The sequence below is a fragment of the Lepus europaeus genome, chromosome 4, assembly GCF_033115175.1.
Source record: "Lepus europaeus isolate LE1 chromosome 4, mLepTim1.pri, whole genome shotgun sequence".
Taxonomy (NCBI): domain Eukaryota; kingdom Metazoa; phylum Chordata; class Mammalia; order Lagomorpha; family Leporidae; genus Lepus; species Lepus europaeus.
In genome coordinates this window covers 132,092,118-132,119,339 of record NC_084830.1, presented here as the reverse complement: position 1 = coordinate 132,119,339, position 27,222 = coordinate 132,092,118, and the positions used below count along the sequence as shown (strand labels likewise).

The window sequence follows — 27,222 nt, the reverse complement described above, 5'->3', positions numbered from 1 at the left end:
TTTTTGAAGCCCCATCATATGTATGTATGTATGCATGTATGTATATTATATAATATATAATGTCAAGACTCTGTGCTTGTCTGTGTGTGTGTGTGTGTGTGTGTGTGTGTGTGAGAGAGAGAGAGAGAGAGAGAGAGAGAGAGAGAAAGGGAGTATGCTATGTATGGTCTTATCTATCTATAAATCTCTCTACATATACACACAAAGTAAAATAGCTTCACAAATTTTCATATTTAATTTTTCCCCAAATCTATACAGTGCACTGTTTAAATTTTATACTTGAGACAAATTCAGGAAAAATTAATTACACATAAGTAGTAAATAAAAGAGCCAGAGACCAAACATATAATGTACAGGTTGCATTCAGGCAAATGGCTGCTATCATATACCTATATGTAGGTAGTATTGAGGGCACCTGGAAGATAAAATAATTCTCATACCTTCTAAAAAAGACAGCTGTGAGGCATGTGATATTTTGAACAGGCATTCAATCTCAAACTAATATTAAAATTTTGCAGCTAAAAGTAGGCCTGGAATTGTATACTAGTATCAAAACTTAAAGAAATAAGGGGAAGAACAATCTATGTAACTGGAATATTTTTAAAGAGTATGTGTCCCTATCTCTGTCTTGGCTCCTTGAGTTTAAAGGAAGTTTAAAAGACTTCTGCAAATCTCCATAGATTTCAACAGAGGTCAGATCCTTCTGGACTAATTCTAATTTGACTTCTTTTATAGCTCTTTATTTTTCAATTTTAAGTCCATTTTCATACAACTAGATAGGAGTTTTACTCTCTGCCATGTAGAAGCGAAGAGTTTTTTAAAAAGTGTAAATTGGTTGTTAACAGGTTTCTGGTCACAAATCCAATTCTAACATTAACCTAATACTTAATATCTGGAGACTTATTTTTCTCACCTGTAAAACAGGGCTAATGAGTATTATACAGCAGGATTTTTATGACTACTAAAGGAAACCCATGAGAGCACACAACAAATGCCTGGTGTGTAATAAACATGTAACTTGAAAGTTTTTCATAAAGAAAATTTGCTATTGAGAAACAAAGCTGAACACTCCCATGTTTGTATGTCTTGGCAAAGGTAAGACTTTTTGTAAGTGTGCTTGCCAGGAGACAAGCTTGGGGATCAGAAAAATAGAAAACTACAAAAATAGAACAGGATGCCTCAGGCAACAGTACAATTCCACTTGGGGCAAGATAGTCACTTGAAAGGGGTTCTCTGGCAAAGAATCAAACTTTTTAAATAGAAATTGGATAAAGTAACTTGGAAATATATTCCATATCTGACATCTCATTTTCTGTATTTTTCTCCCTGAAATGTTATTAATTCACATTTAACAAGCCAATCATGGTTTTCAGAACTTACAGATTGGACTATCATAGTTACATATTTTTCTGTTCCTATCTGCAGGATGAGTGTCATGAATTCCGGAGCCAGCAGAGAGACTTGGGAAAACTTGTCTGCACCAGAGAAAATAACCCTGTTCGAGGCCCTGATGGCAAGATGCATGTCAACAAGTGTGCTATGTGTCAGAGCATATTGTATGTGAAGAGACTAACCAATGATTTTGGCTATTGTGACTTTTGTGTCAGAAGATAGTTCCTGTCACCTTAAACCCAAGGCACTTGACATCCACACGTTAAAATCCATTGCTCTTCACTTGTGCTGAGATAGTTTCCAAAACACTTTAACACAGTTTTTAAATTTTTGATGAGATACATGCAGACACCTGGAATTGCTAGGATAGAAAGCCAACTATTTTATATTGATAATCATTGATCTTTTTATAAAAAAGATTTATTTATTTACTTGAAAGGCAGAACAACAGAGAGGGAAAGATACAGACATCTTTCATCCACTGGTTCACGCCTCAAATAACTGCAACAACCAGGTGTGGGTCAGGCAGAAGACAGGAACTCCATCCTGATCTCCCACATGGGTGGCAGGGGTACCAGCACCTGGGCCATCATCCACTACCTTCCCCAAATCAGAATAGCGAGGTCTTGAGCCATCACTCATATACAGGATATGCATATCACAGATGGAGGCTTAACCCACTTCACTACAGCACCAGCCCCAGTCATTGATTTTTAAAGCAGAGACTTATAAACTAAAAAACCTAGGATAGGCCATAGTGCCAGTTCCTCCACTGTATGGTGAGTATTCAAAAAATTCATGGAAAATGTGTATCCTAAAATAGGGTCAATTTTTTTTAACTAAAATGAACTTATTTTTTAACTAAAATGAACTAAAATGAACTTATATTTTCCATGAACTTTTTGAAGTACCCACATACAAAGATCATGACTATGCAATACAGTTTTTGTTTAGATTCAAGGAAATGATATTTTTTTAAATGTTCATCAATTCCAAAGTATTATAACTATGTAAAGAACAATCAAAACTTAGATTTTTACAAATTATTTAGAAAAACTAAAAGGGGAAATGAAGCACCATCTCAATGAGAACCATAAATATATACTAGCAAGGAAAAAGTCCTATAATAGCCTTTTCGTATCATATCATTCTGGAAGGCAGTATAGTAATTGAATCTGTGAAACTTGAGAGCATTGATATAAAAATATTCTTAGGAAAATTCCAACATTCAGAACTAATTAGTAAAAATAAAAGTAGTTTTGTATATTTTAAGGTATGCAAAAACAGTGTTAAATTTGCTATTGTTTATAATTAGAGAAGTAGTTGGTTAGAAATAACCATAGAAAAATTACCCTTTCCTTTTTTAATTTTGCAGTGAGCGAGAAGCTAATGAAAGAAAAAACAATGAAGAAAAGCCAACTTCCAAGTCCTCAAATGATGCAGAGGTTATACCAAAATAGTTATTTTACTTTTCATCCTCATAATCTTGCATTCTATCCACTTTATGGACAATAAGGATACTAATCTTCTACTTCAAAGAAAATTCACTTCACTGTCACTTTGAATCAACATAAGATTTTTCCCCTGGCTTTGGGGTTTGATGCTTTTGTTGATTTTGTAGAGAATAGTCTTAGAATGTGTGTCAATTGTTGCTTGGGTCTTTTCTCTTTGATAGAATACGGTTGAAAAAGAGAGGATACAAAAGTCTTTACCACCTTGACTGCATGCTTCTCTCTGACACTTCAAATGTGAAATGAGGTTTTGGGTAGCTTATTGACATTGAATTTTAATAATTCAGATAATATAAGCTAATCTTAAGCCTCCCCTTTAGTTTAGCTCCTTTATATCTTTTTTCTGTTTTCTCCAGATGATTTTCTCAGCACCAGTGAATCAGTAATGTGCATGCATCATACTGCCATTTCTATTTGCTTTTCAAGACTACAAAGAAGACATCTTCATTCAGTCATTTACCAGTGACAGTCACATTTGTAGAGTTTGATTCCTGTGACAGTGTCCAGGGGTCAAGAGCAAACCTCATGTGGAAAACGGGAAAAAGGATGGATGAAAGGGAGAGGGAGACCAGGAGGTCTATCAAGTGTTTTTTTCTTTGTTTGTTTCCTCACACGTCCAGGACCAGTGCAGAGAGGTTCCGAATGAAGCAGAGGAAGCCAAGTTTAGACAGTCGGAGAGTTCCTTGACCACAAGTGGCAGAATAAGTGCAGTGAGTCTGAGCCCAGAGCCATAAGAGGACTTCCAAAAACCAAATTTGAGAAAACCACCAAGAGAAAAGGGGGGAAATGCATGTTCATTACTTCATTCTCATTTTCTAGGACGAATGTAGTGACTTTCGAAACTACTTAAGGAACAATGAACTCATCTGCACTCGAGAGAATGACCCTGTGCGTGGTGCTGATGGAAAATTTTATAAAAACAGGTGCTACAAGTGCAGAGCTACCTTGTGAGTAAGAATATTCTCTGCCTTCTGCTAGAGAAGAAACTGCATTCTTTAGAAACTATTGATTAGGCTGGCGCCGCAGCTCACTAGGCTAATCCTCTGCCTGTGGCACCGGCACCCTGGGTTCTAGTTCAGTTTGGGGTGCCGGATTATGTCCTGGTTGCTCCTCTTCCAGTCCAGCTCTCTGCTGTGGCCCGGGAGTGCAGTGGAGGATGGCCCAGGTCCTTGGGCCCTGCACCAGTATGGGAGACCGGGAGGAAGCACCTGGCTTCGTGGCGACCATTTGAGGAGTGAACTAATGGAAAAAAGGAAGACCTTTCTCTCTGTCTGTCTGTCTGTCTCTCTCTCTCTTTCTCTCTCTCACTGTCTAACTCTGCCTGTCAAAAAAAAAAAAAAAGAAACTGGTGATTGAATAAATGTGGGTGCTCATGAATCCAAGGGATCCTTAAAATAAGTCTTTAGAATCAGCCCAAAGTCGAGAATGCTTGATGTTGTAATGGAAAGAATGCTTGGAAATTAAGACACAGAATCTAGATCTAACTTCTAACCACAATAATTAGCAATTGTGTCACTTAAATTTTTTTTCAACTTTAAGCATTAGTTAGAAAAAAATATTCCAAATTTTAAAACAAGTATTTATATAAGGTGAACAAATTTCATGTATCTCACATAAACAGATTTAGGAGCATAGTGATATTTACCACACTACCCTCCCTCTTGCCCACACTCCCACCTGCCCTTTTCCTTCCTCTTTTGTTTTCCTTTTAATTTTTACAATGAAATACTTTATTTTATAGTTATAAGCTTAAGTGTCCACTAATTAAATAATTCAACAAATAGTAAGAAGAAAAAAAACTTCCTCAACAGTAGAGTGAAGGGCTGTAAACAATAATGAAACCTCAAAATGTCAGTTTCACTAATGTTATTTTTTTTGTACTGCATTAGTTATCACAGGTCAGAGAAAACATATATTTGTCTTTTGGGGACTGACTGATTTCACTAAGCATAATGGTTGCCAGTTGCATCCATTTTGTTGCAAAAGACAAGATTTCATTATTTTTTATGACTGAAGAGCAATAGTGCATAAATGCCACATTGTATTTAACCATCATCAAGTGATGAACATCTGGGTTGATTCCATATTTAGCTATTGTGAATTGAGTTGTGATAAACATAGGGGTACAGATAATTTTTTCATTTGCTGATTTTACTTCATTTGAGTAAATTCCCAGGTGTGGAATGCCTGGTTCATATGGTATATCTATTTCCAGCTTTCTGAGGTATCTCCATGCTGTCTTCCACAATGGCTGCACTAGTTTACATTCCTACCAACAGTGGATTAGATTACCTTCCCCCCCCCCCACTTCCTCACTAGCATTTATTGTTTTTTGATTTCTATATGATAGTCATTCTAACTGGGGTGAGGTAAAACCTCATTGTGGTTTTTATTTACATTTCCCTGATGGCTGGTGATCCTGAGCATTTTTTTATGTGTCTTTTAGCCATTTGAATTTCATCCTTTGAATAATACCTGTTGAAGTCCTTTGCCAATTTCTTAACTTGTTATTTGCTTTATTGTTGAGTTTCTTGAGCCCTTTATAGATTCTAAATAGTAATCCTTTATCAGTTGCAGTTTGCAAGTATTTTCTCCCATTCTGTTAACTCTTCATTTTGTTGAATGTTTCCTTTGCTGTGCAGAACCTTCTTAGATTTATGTAATCCCATTTGTCTATTTTTGTTTTTATTTTGTTCCATAACTAGACAAGACTCAACAGAGAAATCTTGCTTTAAAAATTATAGATTTTAGCCGGCGCCGCGGCTCACTAGGCTAATCCTCCGCCTTGCGGCGCCGGCACACCGGGTTCTAGTCCCGGTCGGGGCACCGATCCTGTCCCGGTTGCCCCTCTTCCAGGCCAGCTCTCTGCTGTGGCCAGGGAGTGCAGTGGAGGATGGCCCAAGTGCTTGGGCCCTGCACCCCATGGGAGACCAGGAGAAACACCTGGCTCCTGCCATCGGATCAGCGTGGTGCGCCGGCCGCAGCGCACTACCGCAGCGGCCATTGGAGGGTGAACCAACGGCAAAAAAAGGAAGACCTTTCTCTCTGTCTCTCTCTCACTGTCCACTCTGCCTGTCAAAAAAAAAAAAAAGTATAGATTTTAGGCCTAAAAATATATTAGAATCTCCAGGACTAAGTAATTTGTTTTTTAGAAAGAGGTTCTAGGTTATAATAATAAACAACCAAATTTGGAGACAATGAACAGGATAAATGATGGTGATGACCATGATTATATTAAAAATCACTATGAAAATAATAATAAACAGTATTTACTTAGCTTTTCACAGCATATATATTTTGAGATAGGAATTCTCAATGCTACTTTGTTTTTATGTCCTATGAAATTGAAACTCAAGGACTTCAAGCCACTTGCACAAAGTCAGACATCTATCATATGACGAGAGCTCTAAATCAACTCCCAGTTGTGTCCTGTTCTTAATTTATCATCCTAGTCACTCATTGATTGAATGTTCTCTCTTTTATCATATTTTATTAGAGTTGCTTAAATTTCCAACTGGTCCTTGTGAATATTATTTTAAATTATTTTTTATTTCCTTTTCCAGTCAAAGAGAAGCTTTGGAAAGGGCAAAACTTCAAGAAAAGCTGTCCCACATTCAAGCTTCTGAGGAGAAAGACAGCCTAGATCCCATCAGTTCTCTGGTAAGAATGACTATTACTGAATTGCTACAGGATTCTTTTGGTCTGCTGGCTCTTCCCTTCCACATCCCCTTTCCACAGATGGCACAGAGAGAGGATGAATCAGTTCAATCTGAAGTCCTTTGAGTACTAAATGCAAATGTTTCCAGATGAGAGTCCTGGGAGTACTTGTTAGCATGTTGTTATTCGCTTTTTGAGATTTTTAGCTCTAATTCAATTTAGCATCTTTTGAAATTTTAAAAAGTGTGTGTATAATGTGATGGCCTACTCTCACATGTCAAAAATATAGTCAGGTGCCTCAGTTCTATAAATCAGCAGACCAGAGAGTCTCAACAGCTAACTTATCTCACTTCCCTCCCCCAACCAACTCCTTTCCCAGTAACCTGGAACGCTATGCTAAGCATGCTCACACTTATGAATTTCTACCTGTAAATAAGAGTGTTTAAATCTTTTTATTTAAAATACATGCTTATGGACAACTGCAGTGCATGTCTTAGTGTAAATTAGTCTAATTTATTTATTTATTCAAAATAGTTACACAGAGAGAGAAGGAGAGGCAGACAGAGAGAGGTCTTCCATATGCTGGTTCACTCCCCCAAATGGCTGCAATGGCTGGAGCTGTGCAAATCTAAAGCCAGGAGCCTCCTATGGGTCTCCCATGTGTTTTCTTCTACTGCCTTCCTAGGCAACAGCAGAGAGTTGGATCAGATGTGGAGCAGCCGGGACTCAAACCGGCGCTTATACAGGATGCCGTCACTGCAGGCAATAGCTTAACCCACTACACCACAGCACCAGCCCTAATTAGTCTAATTTTTTAAAAAAAATTTATTTATTCTAAAGGCAGAGTAGCAGAGAGGAACATACACCACACACACACACACACACACAGAGAGAGAAAGAGAGAGAGAGATGCCAATCATTGGTTCACCCCCAAATGCCCACAGCAGCTGAAGTAAGGGCCAAGAATTCCATTCAAGTCTCCCACTTGGGTAGCATGAATCCAAGTACTTGGGCCATCATCTGCTGCCTCCCATGATGCATTAGCAGGAATCTGAATTCAAAGCATAGTAGCTGGGTCTTCAACCGGGCACTCTAAAGGAGTATGTGAGCATCACAAGCAGCAACTTAACCTGCTGTGCCACAATACCTGTTCCTGGGTTTCTTTTCTAGAGCCCTGACAAGGTGAGAAATAGAAAGGAGGAAAGTTAATATGAGAACATGAAGCAGGTTAATGAAGTAGAATTTTAAGATTGGACCCCAAAGGGACATGATAGCACTTAGGCTGAGGATCCCAAAAAATAGAAAGAAAAGTATCAAAGGTGAATTTCATAAAATTATTTATCCAATTCAACTGGGATAACAGATCACTTACACAATTGAAAGGTGCTTCAATTACACAATTCTAATAAATTGAGCTAAAATATGAGTTATTCACAAAACTAGTTCTTTCTTAAAAATACATTTTACTGAAGTGTAGCAATCATACGGTAAAAATGCACATACCCTAAGTCTCCAGCTAAATGAATTATCATGAAGTGATCACATCTGCAACTGGTCTCAGCAGTAGACCAGAAGACCCTCCATGCTCTTTGCCAAATCCACAATTGGATTTTGAACTCTTAAGATTTCTTTAGAAAAGGAGATTTGTGGGGGGAGCTGTAAATGGCGGAATAGGGAGGGAGCACACTGATAGTCCAGGAAAAGATAGTTTAATAAAAGTGGAGATACTGTAGTCTCAGGGAAAAGTTAGGGAAAAAACTGCAGAGGAAACTCTTCCTGAACTAGTGGGACACAGTGGACCTATGTGGAGGGCATGGGCATCCATGGCTCAGGACCCCAGCTGCTGAGTCTACGCACCAGCACTGGAAAGGGAGGTGAGGTGAAACTGCAGTAGCCCAAGACACTGGTGGAAAAATGACAGGAAGAGCCTAGAGGGAAAGAGGCTTGAAGCCCCATGGGGGAAAGTTCACCAGCCTAACTAGAGGAAAGAAAAAATAAATAAATAAATAAATAAATGGGACCAGTACGGACACAATTCTCTCTCTCCACTCACCTTACAAAGACGGGGGAAAAAATACAGCAGGTGCCATTTTGGACATACATAATAGCTGCACCAGTTCATGGCTGTGCCTGCCCTCAGCCAAGCAGAAAAACCTTACTGTGGTGGGGAGAAATAACAGGAGATTAAGACCTAGTGAATGTGTGGAGCTTATGAACTAGGACTGTTAAAAAAAAAAAAAAAACTGAGGGTATGTGGGAGAACTCACGGTGTGCCTGGGACCTGAGTACTCTCGGTGGAGATACCACAAACTCAGTAACCTTGGCAACCCAGTGGGAGACATTGCAGGGGAATCTGAGCTTACACTGAGGACTGCACAGATCCTTTGTGTGGTCCTTGGGACAAAGCAGATGAATATTATACACACTGGGGCTAGCGTATAGGAACTGATTGCCATCAAGGAAAAGAGCTCAGGTGAGCAGAATTACTTCCTTTCTGAATAAAGAGAGAGAGAGAGAGAGAGAAGATTTACCATATCAAACCTGGGTGTGTCACCTTTGGCACACCCTTAACCCTGAAGAACCAAACAGAGCTCTCTGGCCACACCCACTACCAAGCCTCTAGAGATTCACCAAAAGCAGATGGTCCACTTAATCTAGAGTCATAGTATAACGAGAAAACCCACCACAGCAAGGGAAAAAAAAGAAGAAACCAAAGAATATCTCCACAATGCCAAACAACAAACACAGAAACCAAGGAAACAAGAACAAGGAATCCATTATGTATTCCTTGAACATGACACTCCCATACAAGATTATAAAGATGATGAGTTAGAAATGCAATATACGGATTTCAAAAAATTTATGATAAGAACATTTAGAAGTTATTAAAAACAAATTAACCAACTGCAGAAAACCATACTGGACAGGACAGAAAATCTCTCTTGTGAAAATGAAATCTTAAGGAGGAATCAAAATGAAATGAGGAATTTAGTAGAACATGAAGTTGTGATATTGAAGAGAAATCAAAATTAAATGAATTCAATGGATCAAATGAAAAACACATTTGAGAGCCTTAAAAAACAGAATCAGTGAGATAGAAGAAAGAATATTGGACTTAGAAGACAGAGCACAGGAAAGTATACAATCAAAACGAAGAAAAGAAGAGGAAATTAGAAATCTAAAAAATATTGTTGGGAATCTACAGGATACTATTAAAAAAACAACATTTGGGTTTTAGGAGTTCCTGAAGGCATGGAGAGGGAGAAAGTATCAGAGAGTGTTTTAGTGAGATACTAGCAGAAAACTTCTCGGGTTTGGAGAAGGACAGAGACATCCAAGTACAGGAAGCACATAGAACCCTCAATTAACATGACCAAAAGTGATCCTCACAACACATTGTAAACCAAACACATGTTCACCACTGAAACATAAAGAAAAGATTCTAAAATGTGCAACAGAGAACCGTCAGGTTATTCTCAGAGGATCTCCAATTAGACTCACAGCAGACTTCTCAGCAGAAACCTTACAGGCTAGGAGGGAATGCCAAGATATAGCCAGGTACTAAGAGAAAAAAAAAAAACTTCCAGCCCAGAATAATATATCCTGCCAAGCTCTCATTTGTGAATGAAGGTGAAATAAAGACCTTTCACAGCAAACAGAAATTTAAAGAATTTGTGACCACTCGTCCAGCCCTGCAAAAGATGCTTAAAGATGTGTTACAGACAGAAACATGGCCATCAGTATGAAAGAAGGTAAAGGAAGAAAACCTCCCAGTAAAAGATCACAGGAAGTTCAAAGCATATATTAGAAATATCTTTGGGAAAATGGCAGGGCAAAGTTATTACTTATCGATAGTCACATTGAATGCTAATGGCCTGAACTGTCCAGTTAAAAGACATAGACTGGCTGAATGGATTAAGGAACAAAACCCATCTATTTGCTGCTTACAAGAAACACATCTTTCCAACAAAGATGCATGCAGACTGAGAGTGAAAGGTTTGAAAAAGATATTCCATGCCAACAGAAACCAAAAAAGAGCTGACTTAGCCAGCTTAATATCAGATAAAATAAACTTCAACACAAAAACTGTTAAGAGAGACAAAGAGGGGCACTATATAATGATTAAGGGATAAATTCAACAGGAAGATGTAACTATTATCAATGTATATGCACCTAATTACAGGGCACTGGTTTATTTAAAAGACTTGTTAAGGGACTTAAAGGGAGACTTAGACTCCAATACAATAATATTGGGGGGCATTCTCAGAAATAGACAGATCAACTGGATAGAAGATCAACAAGGAAACAGCAGATTTAATTGACACTACAGCCCAAATGGATCTAAAAGATATCTACAGAACTTTTCATCCTACACTTAAAGAATTTACATTCTTCTCAGCAGTTCATGGAACTTACTCTAGGACTGACCACATACTAGGCCATAAAGCAAGTCTCAGCAAATTCAAAAGAATTAGAATCATATCATGCAGCTTCTCAGACCACAGTGGAATGAAGCTGGAAATTAGCAACTCAGGAATCCCTAGAGCATATGCAAACACATGGAGACTGAACAACATACTCCTGAATGAACACTGGGTCATAGAAGAAATCAAAAGAGAAATAAAAAACTTTTTGGAAGTAAATGAGGATAACAACACAACATATCAAAACTTATGGGATATAGCAAAAGCAGTGTTAAAAGGAAAGTTTATATCAATAGGTGCCTACATCAAGAAATTGGAAAGGCACAAAATAAATGAGCTTTCAGTGCATCTCAAGGATCTAGAAAAACTGCAGCAAACCAGACCCAAATCTAGTAGGAGAAGAGAAATAATTAAAATTAGAGAAGAAATCAACAGAATTGAATCCAAAAAACATTACAAAAGATCAGCCAAACGAAGAGCTGGTTTTTTGAAAAATGAATCAAATTGACACACCATTGGCCCAACTAACTAAAAAAAGAAAAGAAAAGACCCAAATCAATAAAATCAGAGATGAAAAAGGGAATATAACAACAGACACCACAGAAATAAAAAGAGTCATCAGAAATTACTACAAATAGTTGTATGCCAGCAAACAGGGAAATCTATCAGAAATGGATAGATTCCTGGACACATACAACCTACCTAAATTGAACCAGGAAGACATAGAAAACCTAAACAGACTCATAACTGAGACAGAAATTGAATCAGTAATAAAGTCCCTCCCAACAACAAAAAAAAAGTCCAGGACCAGATGGATTCACTGCTGAATTCTACCAGACATTTAAAGAGAACTAACTAACTTCTCAAACTATTCAGAACAATCGAAAAAGAGGGAATCATCCCAAATTCTTTCTATGAAGTCAGCATCACCTTAATTCCTAAGCCAGAAAAAGATGCAGCATTGAAAGAAAATTACAGACCAATGTCCCTGATGAACATAGATGCAAAAATCCTCAATAAAATTCTGGCCAATAGAATGCAACAACACATCAGAAGGATCATCCACCCAGACCAAGTGGGATTTATCCCTGGTATGCAGGGATGGTTCAATGCTTACAAATCATTCAATGTGATACACCACATTAACAGACTGCAGAAGAAAAACCATATGATTCTCTCAATAGATGCAGAAAAAAGCATTTGATAAAATACAACACCCTTTCATGATGAAAACTCTAAGCAAACTGGGTATGCAAGGAACATTCCCCAATACAATCAAAGCAATTTATGAAAAACCCACAGCCAGCATCCTATTGAATGGGGGAAATTTGGAAGCATTTCCACTGAGATCTGGTACCAGACAGGGATGCCCACTCTCACCACTGCTATTCAATATAGTACTGGAAGTTTTAGCCAGAGCCATTAGGCAAGAAAAAGAAACTAAAGGGATACAAATCGGGAAGGAAGAACCCAAACTATCCCTCTTTGCAGATGATATGATTCTTTATTTAGGGGATCCAAAGAACTCTACTAAGAGACTACTGGAACTCATAGAAGAGTATGGCAAAGTAGCAGGATATAAAATCAATGCACAAAAACAACAGTCTTTGTATACACAGGCAATGCCATGGCTGAGAAAGAACTGCTAAGATCAACCCCATTCACAATAGCTACAAACACAATCAAATACCTTGGAATAAACTTAACCAAGGACGTTAAAGATCTCTATGATGATAATTACAAAATCTTAAAGAAATAAATAGAAGAGGATACCAAAAAATGGAATAACCTTCCATGCTCATAGATTGGAAGAATCACTATCATCAAAATGTCCATTCTCCCAAAAGCAATTTATAGATTCAGTGTGATACTAATCAAAATACCAAAGACATTCTTCTTAGATCAGGAAAAACTGATGCTGAAATTCATATGGAAGCACAGGAGACCTTGATAGCTAAAGCAATCTTGTACAACAAAAACAAAGCTGGAGGCATCACAAACCTCATTTCAAGACATACTACAGGGCACTTATAATCAAAACAGCATGGTCCTGGTACAGAAACAGATGGATAGACCAGTGGAACAGAATAGAAACACCAGAAATCAATCCAAACATCTACAGCCAACTTATATTTGATCAAGGATCCAAAACTAATTTTTGAAGCAATGACAGTCCATTCAACAAATGGTGCTGGGAAAACTGGATTTCCACATGCAGAATCATGAAGCAAGACCCCTACCTTACACCTTACACAAAAATCCAGCCGGCGCCGTGGCTCAACAGGCTAATCCTCCGCCTTGCGGCGCCGGCACACCGGGTTCTAGTCCCGGTCGGGGCACCGATCCTGTCCCGGTTGCCCCTCTTCCAGGCCAGCTCTCTGCTGTGGCCAGGGAGTGCAGTGGAGGATGGCCCAAGTGTTTGGGCTCTGCACCCCATGGGAGACCAGGATAAGCACCTGGCTCCTGCCATCGGATCAGCGCAGTGCGCCGGCCGCAGCGCTCTACCGCGGCGGCCATTAGAGGGTGAACCAACGGCAAAGGAAGACCTTTCTCTCTGTCTCTCTCTCTCTCTCACTGTCCACTCTGCCTGTCAAAAATAAAAATAAAAAAAAAATCCACTCAACATTGATTAAAGATCTAAATCTGTGACCCGACACCATCAAATTATTAGAGAACACCAGAGAAACCCTGAAAGATAAAGGCACCGGCAAAGACTTCTTGGAAAAGAACCGGAGGCACAGGCAGTCAAAGCCAAAATTAACAATTGCAATTGCATCAAATCGAGAAGTTTCTGTACTGCAAAAGAAACAGTCAGGAAAGTGAAGAGGCTATCAACAGAATGGGAAAAAATATTTGCAAAGTATGCAACCAATAAAGGTTTAATAACCAGAATCTACAAAGAGATCAAGAAACTCCACAACAACAAAACAAACAACCCACTAAAGCGATGGGCCATGGACCTCAATACACATTTTTCAAAAAAGAAAATCCAGATGGCCAACAGACACATGAAAAAATGTTCAGGATCACGAGCCATCAGGGAAATGCAAATCAAAACCACAAGGAGGTTTCACCTCACCCCAGTTAGAATGGCTCTCATTCAGAAATCTACCAACAACAGATGCTGGTGAGGATGTGGGGGAAAAGGGACACTAACCCACTGTTGGTGGGAATGCAAACTGGTTAAGCCACTATGGAAGTCAGTCTGGAGATTCCTCAGAAACCTGAATATAACCCTACCATACAACCCAGCCATCCCACTCCTTGGAATTTACCCAAAGGAAATTAAATTGTCAAATAAAAGATCTGTCTGCACCTCAATGTTTATTGCAGCTCAATTCACAATAGCTAAGACATGGAATCAACCTAAATGCCCATCAACAGCAGACTGGATAAAGAAATTATTGGATATGTACTCTATAGAATACTATACAGCAGTAAAAAAAAAAAAAAAGAAAAAAGAAATCCGGTCATTTGCAACAAAAAGGAGGAATCTGGAAAACATCATGCTGAGTGAAATAAGCCAGTCCCAAAGGGACAAATATCATATGTTCTCCCTGATCAGTGACAACTAACTGAGCACCAAAAAGGAAACCTGTTGAAGTGACATGGACACTATGAGAAACAATGACTTGATCAGCCCTTGTCCTGACTGTCGAGGAACAACTTACTACTTTATTCCTTTTATTATTTTTTTGTTCTACTTAATACTATTGGTTGAATTCTGTAATTAACATGCAGTTATTCTTAGGTGTTTAAATTTAACTGAAACGTGGTCTCTGTTAAATATAAGAGTGGGAATAAGAGAGGGAGGAGATGTAAGTTCGGCACATGCTCAATCAGGCTTGCCCCAAACAGTAGTTAGAAACGTGCCAGGGGATTCCAATTCAATCCCATCAAGGTGGTATGTACCAATGCCATCTCACTAGTCAAAGGGATCAGTTTCAGTTCACAATTGATCATAATGATGGGATTAAGAGTCAAAGGGATCACATAAACATAAACTAGTGTCTGCTAATACTAACTGATATTATTAAAAAGGAGAGAATGATCCAACATGGGAAGCGGGATACACAGCAGACTCATAGAATGGCAGATGTCCTAAACTGCACTCTGGCCTCAGAATCAGCCCTTAAGGCATTCAGATCTGGCTAAAAAGCCCATGAGAGTATTTCAGGCATGGAAAGCCAAGACACTCCGGTAAAAAAAAAACAAAAACAACAAAAAAAAAACAAAAACAAAAACAAAACAAACCAACCTAAATGAAAGATCTCTGTGAGTGAGATGCCAGCAGAAAGAACAGGCCATCAAAGAAGGAGGTACCTTTCTCTGAAGGGAGGAGAGAACTTCCACTTTGACTATGGCCTTGTCTAAATGAGATCAGAGTTGGTGAACTCAAAAGGCTTCCATAGCCTTGGCAGCTCATGACAAGAGCCTCGGGTGATTACTGATGCCATAAACAAGAGTGTCAATTGTTAAATCAACAACAGGAGTCACTGTGCACTTATTCCCCATGTAGGATCTCTGTACTTAATGTATTGTACTATGTGAATTAACGGTATAACTAGTACTCAAACAGTACTTTATACTTTGTGTTTCTGTGTGGGTGCAAACTGTTGAAATCTTTACTTAGTATATACTAAATTGATCTTCTGTATATAAAGATAATTGAAAATGAATCTTGGCCGGCGCCGTGGCTCAACAGGCTAATCCTCCGCCTTGCGGCGCCGGCACACCGGGTTCTAGTCCCGGTCGGGGCACCGATCCTGTCCCGGTTGCCCCTCTTCCAGGCCAGCTCTCTGCTGTGGCCAGGGAGTGCTGTGGAGGATGGCCCAAGTGTTTGGGCTCTGCACCCCATGGGAGACCAGGATAAGCACCTGGCTCCTGCCATCGGAACAGCGCGGTGCGCCGGCCACAGCGCACTACCGCGGCGGCCATTAGAGGGTGAACGAACGGCAAAGGAAGACGTTTCTCTCTGTCTCTCTCTCTCTCTCACTGTCCACTCTGCCTGTCAAAAAATAAAAAAAAAAAAAAAAGAAAATGAATCTTGATGTGAATGGGATGGGAGAGGGAGTGGGAGATGGGATAGTTGCGGGTGGGAGGGAGTTTATGGGGGGAAAAGCCACTATAATCCAAAAGTTGTACTTTGAAAATTTATATTTATTAAATAAAAGTTAAAAAAAGGAAAAGGAGAGTTGTTTTATTGTTTTTTTCCCCAACCTGGCAGTCTATTTGTCATTCCACAAGTATTTATTGGGCCCCTAGAATTTTTTCAGGCATTAGTTATATTTCCTGGGTTAATAACCATAAATAAAACAAATAAAAATATTTACACTCATAGGGTTGTAGCAAAATGTTGTTACTGTCCATGGATGCAGACGTCCATTGTAAGTCTTAGAATGTATCCCCTGTGGATATGGGAGGACCACTATATTATGATTAATTATTTAATTTATATTTCCCAAAACTACAAAGAGCGAACGTATTTGTTCTCTTCTGTGGAAAACTTGGTTTTCCCACCATGGAAAATATACTGACAACAATTATTGAGCACTTAGTATAGGACATTGTGTTAAGTGTGCTTTGAAGGGCATTTTCTGTGATAGGCAGTTGGTGTAGGTTAAGACTCTGCTTGGGACACCTGAATTCCATATCACAGTGTTTGTGTTCAAATTCTAGCTCTGCTTATGATTGCAGCTTCCTGCTAACGTGCACCTTGGGAGGCAACAGATAATGGTTCAAGTAGTTGAGTCCTTGCCACCCATGTTAAAGATCTGGATTGTATTCCAGGCTCATGGCTTCACCTGGATGTTATGGTCATTTGGGGAGAGAGTCAGCAGATGGAAGATCTTCCTCAGTACCTCCCCCTCTGTCTCTCTCTGCCTTTTGAATTAAAAAAAAAAGTGTCATGTGATTTAATGCCCTAAAATAATAATGCAAGGTAAAAGATGATATTTATTATTCTTGGTTTTCAAATGAGAAATTTAAAGCTCAAAAATGTTAGGTAAATTATGTCTCCAGTTATTGACAGAGCTAGAACTCAAAAACTCATTTAATTAACTATATTTTCTTCTGATTTTTTCCTGAGTTATATATAACCTGAGTCAGCATTTAAAAATGAATATTATATCTAGTATGATTATCATTCTGATTTTCTTCCCATGAGCATTACCCAGCTTACCATGTCCCACATTATGTAAGGCTTCTTATCTTTGTTGATTATCTTCTCTAGTGAAAAGAAGGCAAATCCAATATATGAAGGCCATTTAATGTAGAGTGAAATATATCTGTGATTTATATAACCTGAAGCACAGTTGCTTTGCGAATCATTAATTCAAATGTGATTGAGAAAACCAAGAGGTTCTCCCAAGCTCATGTATTCATTTGAATGCTATTAAGCAAGTCTGTTTTATGTTTTTCTTCTCCAGGATTCTGAGATGTGCAAACACTACCGAGTATTGCCCAGGATAGGTTATCTTTGCCCAAAGGATTTACAACCTGTCTGTGGAGATGATGGCCAGACGTACAACAATCCCTGCATGCTTTGTCATGAAAACCTGTAAGTATAAAAGTTGCACCATCAAATCTTCTACTATAAAGGTCCTCAACACTAGCTTATCCATGACAGTACATCGATAAGAAGTTGAGGTGTATTCTGGGTAACTTATCAATAATACTAGTTAAATCTTCAAAATTTGTGAATTTCCTTTATAAAATGGAAAAGGGTTAAGGATATCCCTTAATAAAGTTGCTTACATACATTGCTCTATATTTTTCTGAGTGGAAGAGAAAGGAACATGTGGTGAGGTTATGATAATTACAGAGCATCTCTATAAGACTGTGCATACTCATAGGAGTGGAACATTATCCATCCACTGCTACACAGAGTCTGTCCAGACCAGGCTCTACTATTTATGGGGTTACTGATTTCTCAGGGTGTCTAAGCCTTAAAATAAAAGTGACTCCAATGAAAAGAACTCTTGTTAGAACACGTGATGTAAATGGCACATCTGATGTCTGTGCTCAGGTTTGTTACTCTCTGTGTGTTCATAGGCAGATTATCTCATCATTCAGAGTGTTAGGAAAAGAGTTGCAGATTGGTGTCTCCTCACATGGGGCACCAAAATGTTAGGAAAAGAGGCACAGAATAGAGAGAAGGCAGTGTACGAATTTACAGCCAGACTGAATTTATTCAGGGAAAATAAATTTGTAGAGGTGGGTGACCAACTGCCTGGGTGCACATGATGGAACACTTGGCAGAAGGACCCGACCCCTAGGGGTCAGGACTTTTTATGTTTTAGGAAGGTGGGAAAGGGGTTAGGGGAAGAGAGCAGCAGGCAGAGAGGAATTCCTGGAACTGATCTTTCAAGTGTTGGAGCAACTGGTCTTTCAAGTGCCTGTGGGAGGTGGGATATGAAGGCAATAGGGTGTAGGACCCAATTGAGATTCAAGGACAGGGAATACAATGTTTATCTATCTTTTTAGCAGTTAACAAGAATGGCTGAGGCTTATGTCTTTGCTTCATCACAGAATCTGAATGTTTTCACTGGAAAAGTGGAGACAGTTCTCTGAGTAGCTAACTTCACATGTTACTGAGGAAAATTGCAAAATTTAAGTTAAATGCAAGGTTTTCATTTTAATACTTTCATGATTGGTTTTAGCTTTATTGTTGCCTTTCTACTCAAATGTTACCTGATTTAGTAATAGTTTCTCCTCACCTATGTACACATCCCTTACCTTCTGCCATCTTCCCTTGACTGGCTATTAAAGACAAGATGGTGAGAAGTTTGGTTTTTTTCATCCCAGCTCACTCCAGTCGTACGTTGCAGCTCATGTACTCCACTCTCCTTCTTAGAACACTGTAAGCAAGGGCCAGGACATGAAGATAAGATTCTTTGATATCCTGTGTTTTGATTCTGGAAAAATATTTAAGTTTACATTTATATCCTTTTGAATGAAGTAACTCACAAAGAAAAAGCTGCCTCTCAAGTCATATACTTAAAAACATAAATCTGAATATGCGTGCTGTAAATGTTCTTGCACCTGTAGGTAAGGTATAGTAGATGAGGTGCTTTCACACTGACTCCTGGAATCCCCGTAGCCTGCTATGGAGTGTGGTGTTAGCTTCTTTGTACAGAGGCTGAATCTAAGGCTCAGAGGGTCAGGATAATTTGTTTAATTTCATTAAGCTAGGAAGTAGAGCAGATAGGATTTTAGATTTAAATATAATTTTCTTTTCCCTCCAGTGTATTATCATTGCATCAAAGGAAGTAACCCTTAAACATTAGGAGACCTAAGATTCCTTTGATAATATGAAGAAAGGTACCTCTTTTAAGAAAATTTTTTAAATAATGTGATAAATAATTTATAAATACAATATCTATGAGTTCATGGACTACTTGAAATCCACCCATGAAACTTACAGAATTTAAGAATTAAGGAATTCTTACTTATTCACAAATATTATCATCCAGAAATTTTATTACTGTATTTGAGGGGTCTTCAAATAGTTAATGGAAAATATATATTAAACATCTTTTAATTCCAAAATGGAAACTGTTTAAAGTGCCTTCGTGTATCTTATTATAGTCCAGAAATCCTTTAATTCTTCTCTGTGGTAAATGTCAGGGCCTAATTATTCATATGCTTTTCATTGAATGTACAGACCCATATGCAGTAATTGTCTACTCACAGAAACTTTGGATTCAGAAACTCAAATAATTATGAAGTGTTAATAAAGCATGCTTTAGGATGGATTGTTTGGTTAAGGAAGGCAGGAGAATACATTAGAGATAAAAGAAGATTCAGGCTATCCCAAGGAAGAGACCAATACTGATTTCTGTTGTCTGAAAAAAAGTTTTTGGGGAACAATTGCAATTGAAGCAACATCTAAAGACAAATTGTACAGTCTTGATGGATGATGCATTTGCCATCATCAGAGGCAAACAAGTAGACATTTGATTCAAATTATTCCTTAAGTGAGAGGTATTAAAATTCCTACTCTCTGAGATCCTCTCACACTGTAAAATTCAAACTGTATTATGTCTTGCTATATTTTATAATTTCTAAGTCATATTATGGGTACTCAACATATAATCAGACCTCTCTAAGATCTAATTTTCCCATCTATAAAATAACGACTTTTGAGTGATATCCATGTTTATTTCCAACATTCAACATTGAGGTACATATATTAGTGAATGAAATGTGATAGAATAGGTCCAGGGATAGAGGACAAATCAGAGCAGAAGGGAGAGCATGCACGACGCCTACTGGAAACAGTTGAAAGCAGATTCATTTCTGCCCCCAGTTTAGTTTGGTACAATGTGTAAACATCACCTTCATTGTCATTGTTTTTTCTCATTTTACTTCTGGATTTTCCCATCATTGAAGCACTCTCTGTTCTGTTTCAGGATACGCCAAGCTAACACACACATCCGTAGTAAAGGGAGATGTGAGGAGGGCAGTGACCCAGGAGCCACACCTGTCAGGCTGCCTGCATCTGTGAGTACACTGCCTACCTGATTACAATGTTGGAAGCAGTTAGTTCTACTTTTGTTCCCTTGCATCACGTGATGGAAATTTCTCAGGCCAGAGAAGCGATGCATTGTCAGATGGCTGCAGAATTGATCACATTGTCCTTGTGAAGATAATTAAGTAATTGCTGAAATACATGAGAACAGTAATATAGCAATTGGCTAATTGCTTCTAAGCAATGTTCCCAATCTAGCATTACTTTTTGCAGGATAGATTTTATTCTTTTTTTTTTTTTTTTTTTTTTTGGACAGGCAGAGTGGACAGTGAGAGAGAGACAGAGACAGAGAGAAAGGTCTTCCTTTGCCATTGGTTCACCCTCCAATGGCCGCCGCTGCCGGTGCGCTGCGGCTGGCGCACCACGCTGATCCGAAGCCAGGAGCCAAGTGTTTATCCTAGTCTCCCATCAGGTATAGGGCCCAAGCACTTGGGCCATCCTCCACTGCACTCCCGGGCCATAGCAGAGAGCTGGCCTGGAAGAGGGGCAACCGGGACAGAATCCGGTGCCCCAACCGGGACTAGAACCCGGTGTGCCAGCGCCGCAAGGTTGAGGATTAGCCTGTTGAGCCACAGCGCCGGCCAGATTTTATTCTCTGTGATCTACAATTTTAAAAAATGACAGAGATTAGAGAGTTCAGAAAGTGACATTGCTATATTGAAATCATTTCATTGCAATGTCTGTTATATTACATTTTCCCCCAACATTGCAAGTTGGTCTATTTGTTTTAAACATGTTCAAGGGCATTTCAATACAGTTACTGAGTTTGAAATTTGCCCTTGTTACTGTGTTTGAGGAGTGTCTTTCTCAGGTAAGATGATGTGTACCTTGGAAAATATAGGAATTTTCACATAAGAGAAAATGTCTTCTTAGAAAATAAAAGTCGATTCAAACTTCATTTTTTATATTCTTCACATATGAGACCTTTGATGAATCACATAATTACTCTAAACCAAATGTTTCAATGAACTAGGGGAAATATTCATCAAACACTAGTTTTTAAGCATTTGGCATTTGGCACAGTATCTGAAAAATTATGAGCATATTTTTTTATTATAAGTGCTATGACCAAAGTATGAATTCAGAGCAAGAGAAGAGTTTGAAGTATAAACTTGGGAAAATGGACCCTGGAACAGTGCTTATTAATTTTAATAAATTATTTTATTAGTTATATTTTGATAAAATTGCATGTAATATTTAACAAACATTTGTACTTAAGAAAATTAATTTTTGATAAATTATATTTAATAAAAGTATTTATTATTAGCAACAACTATCTGTACTCCATTCCATTGCCTCAAAAAATGTTGGCAATAGTGGCATTAGAAACTATTCTGCTAGATTTGGGATCTTAGTTAAGTCAGCAATGCTAGTTGAGACCATAGTCAGAAGAACTACACAACAAGCTTTGATATGGAAAACAAGAGCTGCATATTCCAGTGCTTCTACTTTCAGATTAGCAATTGGTTGGCAGAGGCTCAGGATAAAATCAGAATACCTGCATTTCTTTCTTGAATGTTGATCATTTACCTATCTGATTCTTTATTTATCCATAAAGAGGGGTTTAGACTTTTGTTCTTGCCCCCATATTGGGCTTGCTATCCAATTACATATGAATTCTTACTGATTTGCTTACAATTTTATTGATACAGCATTCTGTTCCCTGTCCTTACAAATGTGCTTAGTCGCATGTATCTCTGAACAGGGAGGTCAAAATAATTTTTATGCAAACTCAATAGATTATCTTAAACCACACCTCCCTCTACTGCATCCTATGTAGGAAACTTTGCAAAAACTACTTCATAATGAACTTGCTATATGGTTATACTGATAAAATATGTTAGTTTAAATAATGAAGAAATTGCCAGCTTTGAACACACAGGTTTTGTAAGGGACTTTGTTCCTTTTATTTCTGGATGTTTTCTTTCCACTAGGGCTACATTGTAGGCATTGTTGATAGGAATTACTTATGGTGTTAGTTGGCAAAACCTGTCATTGAAACAAAAGGTGTCTAGGACATAGCTGAAATTTCAGTTCTACTCTGACCAATGGTATGATGTTGGGCACTGCTCAACATTGTTCTGATGACTATTATGGGTATATATTATACAGGTTGGCATCTATTGACTGAACTTTATTCCTTCCTGGGTGAAAGATTCTCCAAATGAATCTAGGATCCTAAGAATGGAATGAAGAATTAAGCCATTCCTTTCCTGGAAAAGAAAGCTGATGATTCTGGTTTTTGCTTACCATATTATATATTACTATATAATAAGTATGATATAATAACTACTAAGGTTTATGTAGCTTTCAAGAGTTTTCTGTACATTTTCCTTTTTCATCTTGGTAATAGTCCTGTGACTATGGAAGAGATCATTATCCTCCCCATTTTACAAAAAATCAGCTTTTGGAAAATTTGTCATTTGTTAAAGTTATTGAGTACCATATCTTGGATCCAGTAAGAATCTTCTGAAATTATTTGTTATGCTCTTCTGTCACCACCACTTACTTGTCTGAAAACCAGGATTCTAGAGATGACATTAAATCAATTAAAAGAAGATTTGTTACACTGGAAGAAAAGTCCTATATTAAGGAAAACACCAATATTATTTAATGAGTCAAACAAGTGAATACTTAACAATTTCATGAGGAACATTATCAAGGACTGGAAAAGACCATAGCTTTCTCTTTCAAACAACAGAAAACTTCATGGAGTTGATACAGGCATGAGAATAGATGCCGGAGTCTGGAATGACAATGCTACTCATACCTTGATAGTACCAACTGATGATGTACATTTCCACAGAAGATAATTTCTTGAGCTCCTTGCCCCTTTTAAAATATTTTAAAATCTTTACTTAATGTCTAAAATATTGATTTCAAGAGTATATGAATTCATGGATGACTCAGCAAACAAAACAACTGATTATCTTTTAATGACCTAAAACAAACTGTAAGAGAAAATCATTACTATTGTAAGAATTTGACTTGGAACTGGCATTGTGGCATAGCAGGTAAAGCTACCTCCTGTGAAGCTGACATCCCATATGGGCACCAGTTCATGTCCCAGCTGTTCGACTTCTGATCCAGCTCCATGCTAATAGCCAAGATAAAACAGTGGAAGATGGCCCTACCAACTGATGTAGGAGAACTGGATGAAGCTCTTGGTTCCTGGCTTTGGCCTGACCCAGAGCAGGGCATTGCGACCATCTGGAAAATGAATCTGTGGATGGAAGATTCTCCCCCACCCCCTGTAATCCTTCCAAAATAAATAAAATATTTAATAAAATAATTTGATTCATCATAACCTTATATGAAACCCTAACAAGTTATTAAACTTCTTGGAAGCCCATTTTCTTCATTTGAAAAATAGTGTAAATGACACCTATCTTTTTTTTTTTTTTTTTTGACAGGCAGAGTGGACAGTGAGAGAGAGACAGAGAGAAAGGTCTTCCTTTTGCCGTTGGTTCACCCTCCAATGGCCGCCGCGGTAGCGCGCTGCGGCCGGCGCACCGCGCTGATCCGATGGCAGGAGCCAGGTGCTTATCCTGGTCTCCCATGGGGTGCAGAGCCCAAACACTTGGGCCATCCTCCACTGCACTCCCTGGCCACAGCAGAGAGCTGGCCTGGAAGAGGGGCAACCGGGACAGGATCGGTGCCCCGACCGGGACTAGAACCCGGTGTGCCGGCGCCGCAAGGCCGAGGATTAGCCTAGTGAGCCGCGGCGCCGGCCGACACCTATCTTTTTTATTACCATAAAGGCTATACATAATCAAGAGCATAGTTAGGCCATGATCATTTTTGTATCCACTTCATCAGGTAGTACAGACTAAGTGTTCAATTGATACTCGTTGAATTAAATTATAGACAAAATAAAATAGTAGTCAACATTGTTAGTTCTTGAGGAAATGCATCAACCTATGGATTTATTTAAGATACAGCTATAAATGTACAACCCACAACACTGCAGCATCCTGAGTTCTAGCATCTAACCTACTCATCTTCTCTTCTAGGACAAATGATGTGAGGACTGGTGAAAGCCACATTGGAGAAAGATCCCCTCGTTCTGAATCACCTCTCTTCACTTTCTGTATATACAAGGAATTCTTCAAAAGCTCATCTTATTTACTATAGAAGATAACACAGTGCTGTTGGGAATGGACTCACTGATTTTCAGTCTTTTCCATCTCTTTCCTCCTAGACTCTGTGATCCGAGGTTACATAGACATCTCCACCCAGTCTTTTCTCTGGAAATCTCCTGATCACAATGCTGTCTGTCCAACTGCCTGTTTAATAAAAGTAGACTCAGCAGAACATTCTTTCCGGGATTTTTTTTTTTTTTTGGTCACTGCTTAGATATTAGGAATATATTTTTTATTGACACTGAATAAGCTCTATGTTTTGTCTTGCTAAGCCCATTGGTGGATAGGGGATGTTAACTTTTTTCATACTCAACTTTCTATCCTAATTAGGAAAAATATCTAGAAAAGAGATGTGGCAAAAAGCTCTCAGGCAGCCAACAGCTGCATACTGCCCAGGCAGCCAACATCCAGATAAAGCCAAACCAGCTATGAATAAGCCACTCTGTAGCTATCTATCACCCACCACTGCCCCTATAATTTTCCAATATAAGGGCCTTGTACCTATAGTCTGGGAAAGACTAGGGAAATGAGTTACCAACATGTGCAAGGCTATAGAATGGACTCCCTAAAAGAAATGTACTGTGAGCCACATACACAATTTACATTTTCTATCAGCTTCAGAAATAAGTAAAATTAATTTTAAATAGTCTAATACATCAAAGTTAATAATATAATCAATGTATACCTTCCTATTTAATAAGTACTTGATACACTTTTAGTATATCTCAGCTTGAACCAATCATATATTGAGTACTCAAAAGCTTCCTATAGATAGTGGTTACCATGTTAGACAATGCAACTCTGTCCTGAGAAAGCGTGTGGAGAATACGTGATGGTCTAAGGTGTTCTCTCAGCTGCAGAAAAAATGTGCCAATTGTGATTGACCTGGTTAGATTTGGAAAGTTAATTTGACATTTTCCTTCCATCTTTTTTTTTTCCAAATGAGTCTGCATTAGGCTTATTATAGTAGAATTTTTTATCTTTGTCTTTGGGACTGAAAGAAAATCAATCTGTATGCTGTATTCTTTCTATGTTATTGTTAAGGAAAAAGAAAGAAGAATTATAAATCATTTTTAAGCTTGAAAAATATGGAGTCATTTCAGGAATATTTAGAAAATATTGTTGAATTTTTTTCTTCTGCAATTTTGGGATGTGGGATGGGTTTTGAGATTCTATGGTATGTGAGATTGTGTCTTTCCTGTACACTCCTAGAAAATACAGAAACTACATTTTCATGAGTAAGACATAGGATTTTTTAAAGAAATAGTTGTTTTGTTATTATCATTTTTACATTTTATTGAATTCTAAACAAAGCATGTTTTAATTTCTTTCAATATCATTATTATATAATATTTACAAAAAATTTTACTCCACCCTTAAGATATAACCAGTTCTTGAAAATCACTCTGATTATCAGGAAAAGAGTAGGCTTAGGGATAGAGCACAGGATATGATAGCCTAGAATGGGATGAGACACAGAGATGGAGAAACCCCAAGGACTTCAGGGGTAGGAGCCAGGAGTGAGTGGTTCAGAGGTCACAAAGGGGATGGGAACCTGGGTTAATAAAATTGAAGATGAAGTGAGCCTAGTGTGAATATGTGGAACACATTAATTGCCATTAAAAAAAAGTCGAAAGTTGGTTTCTTTGTGGATACACAGACTGTGTCAAGGAATATAAATACCATCTGTGCCAAAAATGTCACAACCAAATGGCTACGTTGAATGTCAAGTCAACTACTCTTTGTGTTACTTCTTGAGTTTTGTAGTGACCGGAGGCAAGTTAAAGCCAGAGTCATTTGAGACTTCACAAACCAGCCCTACAATCCTAAACCATGAAGAGACAAGTGGATTGTGAGTTGGAATTAGGGAAAGCAAGATTTTTTCTGTCATCCCTTCCTGGCCAGAAGCACAGACTTAACGCATTTCTCTACAGCTCATCCTCAGGCTCCACTTTCAAAGTGTGGATTTTCAGAGATATATGCCTTTCAAACTCCATAGTTTCTTATATAAAAGACTTTGCTAAAGCCTTTCTTACTCCCTCAAGAGTTCAGGAACACCCCCAGAAGAGCACTTATCTAGACTATGGATTGGCAACCTTTTCTTGAAAAGAGCCTGATAGTAAATTTTTTAGGCTTTGTGGAAGACAGCATCTCTCTCACAAGTATTCAATGCTGCCATTGTGTAAATAAATGCAAATAAATGAATTTATATTATGTAAGTAAATCCACCTTTGTTCTAATAAAATTCTATAAATTCAGCATTCTTAATCCATAATCTGAAATCCTAAATTCTCCAAAATCTGATACTTTTTGAGCATCAATATGGCACTACTAATGGGAAATTCAACACCATGAAACTTTATTTCACACATAGAATTATTAAAAATATTACATAAGAGGTGGGCATTTATTTAGCCTATTGGTTAAGCCACTTGCTAAGATGCCTGTGTCTCATTGGAGTACTTGGATTTGACCTCTGGCTCTCACTTCTCACTCCAATTTCCTGCTAGTATAGGCCACGAGAGACAACAGTGAAACTTCAAGTAATTCTGTTCTTGCCACCC

The 27,222-nt window shown here is 38.2% G+C and overlaps 1 protein-coding gene across 1 annotated transcript in view; it reads left to right on the top strand.

Annotated features, from left to right (window-relative positions):
- Positions 1-24,822, top strand: part of SPINK5 (serine peptidase inhibitor Kazal type 5) — an 84,959-nt gene extending 60,137 nt beyond the window's left edge. Inside the window, exons 27-34 of the mRNA XM_062189722.1 lie at positions 1,426-1,556; positions 2,768-2,837; positions 3,524-3,613; positions 3,723-3,850; positions 6,467-6,563; positions 17,413-17,543; positions 20,398-20,488; positions 24,530-24,822. Of these exons, the coding sequence (XP_062045706.1) occupies positions 1,426-1,556; positions 2,768-2,837; positions 3,524-3,613; positions 3,723-3,850; positions 6,467-6,563; positions 17,413-17,543; positions 20,398-20,488; positions 24,530-24,538 (747 nt within the window). The 3' untranslated portion in view covers positions 24,539-24,822. The remainder of the gene's footprint in view (positions 1-1,425; positions 1,557-2,767; positions 2,838-3,523; positions 3,614-3,722; positions 3,851-6,466; positions 6,564-17,412; positions 17,544-20,397; positions 20,489-24,529) is intronic.
- Positions 24,823-27,222: the final 2,400 nt, after the last annotated feature.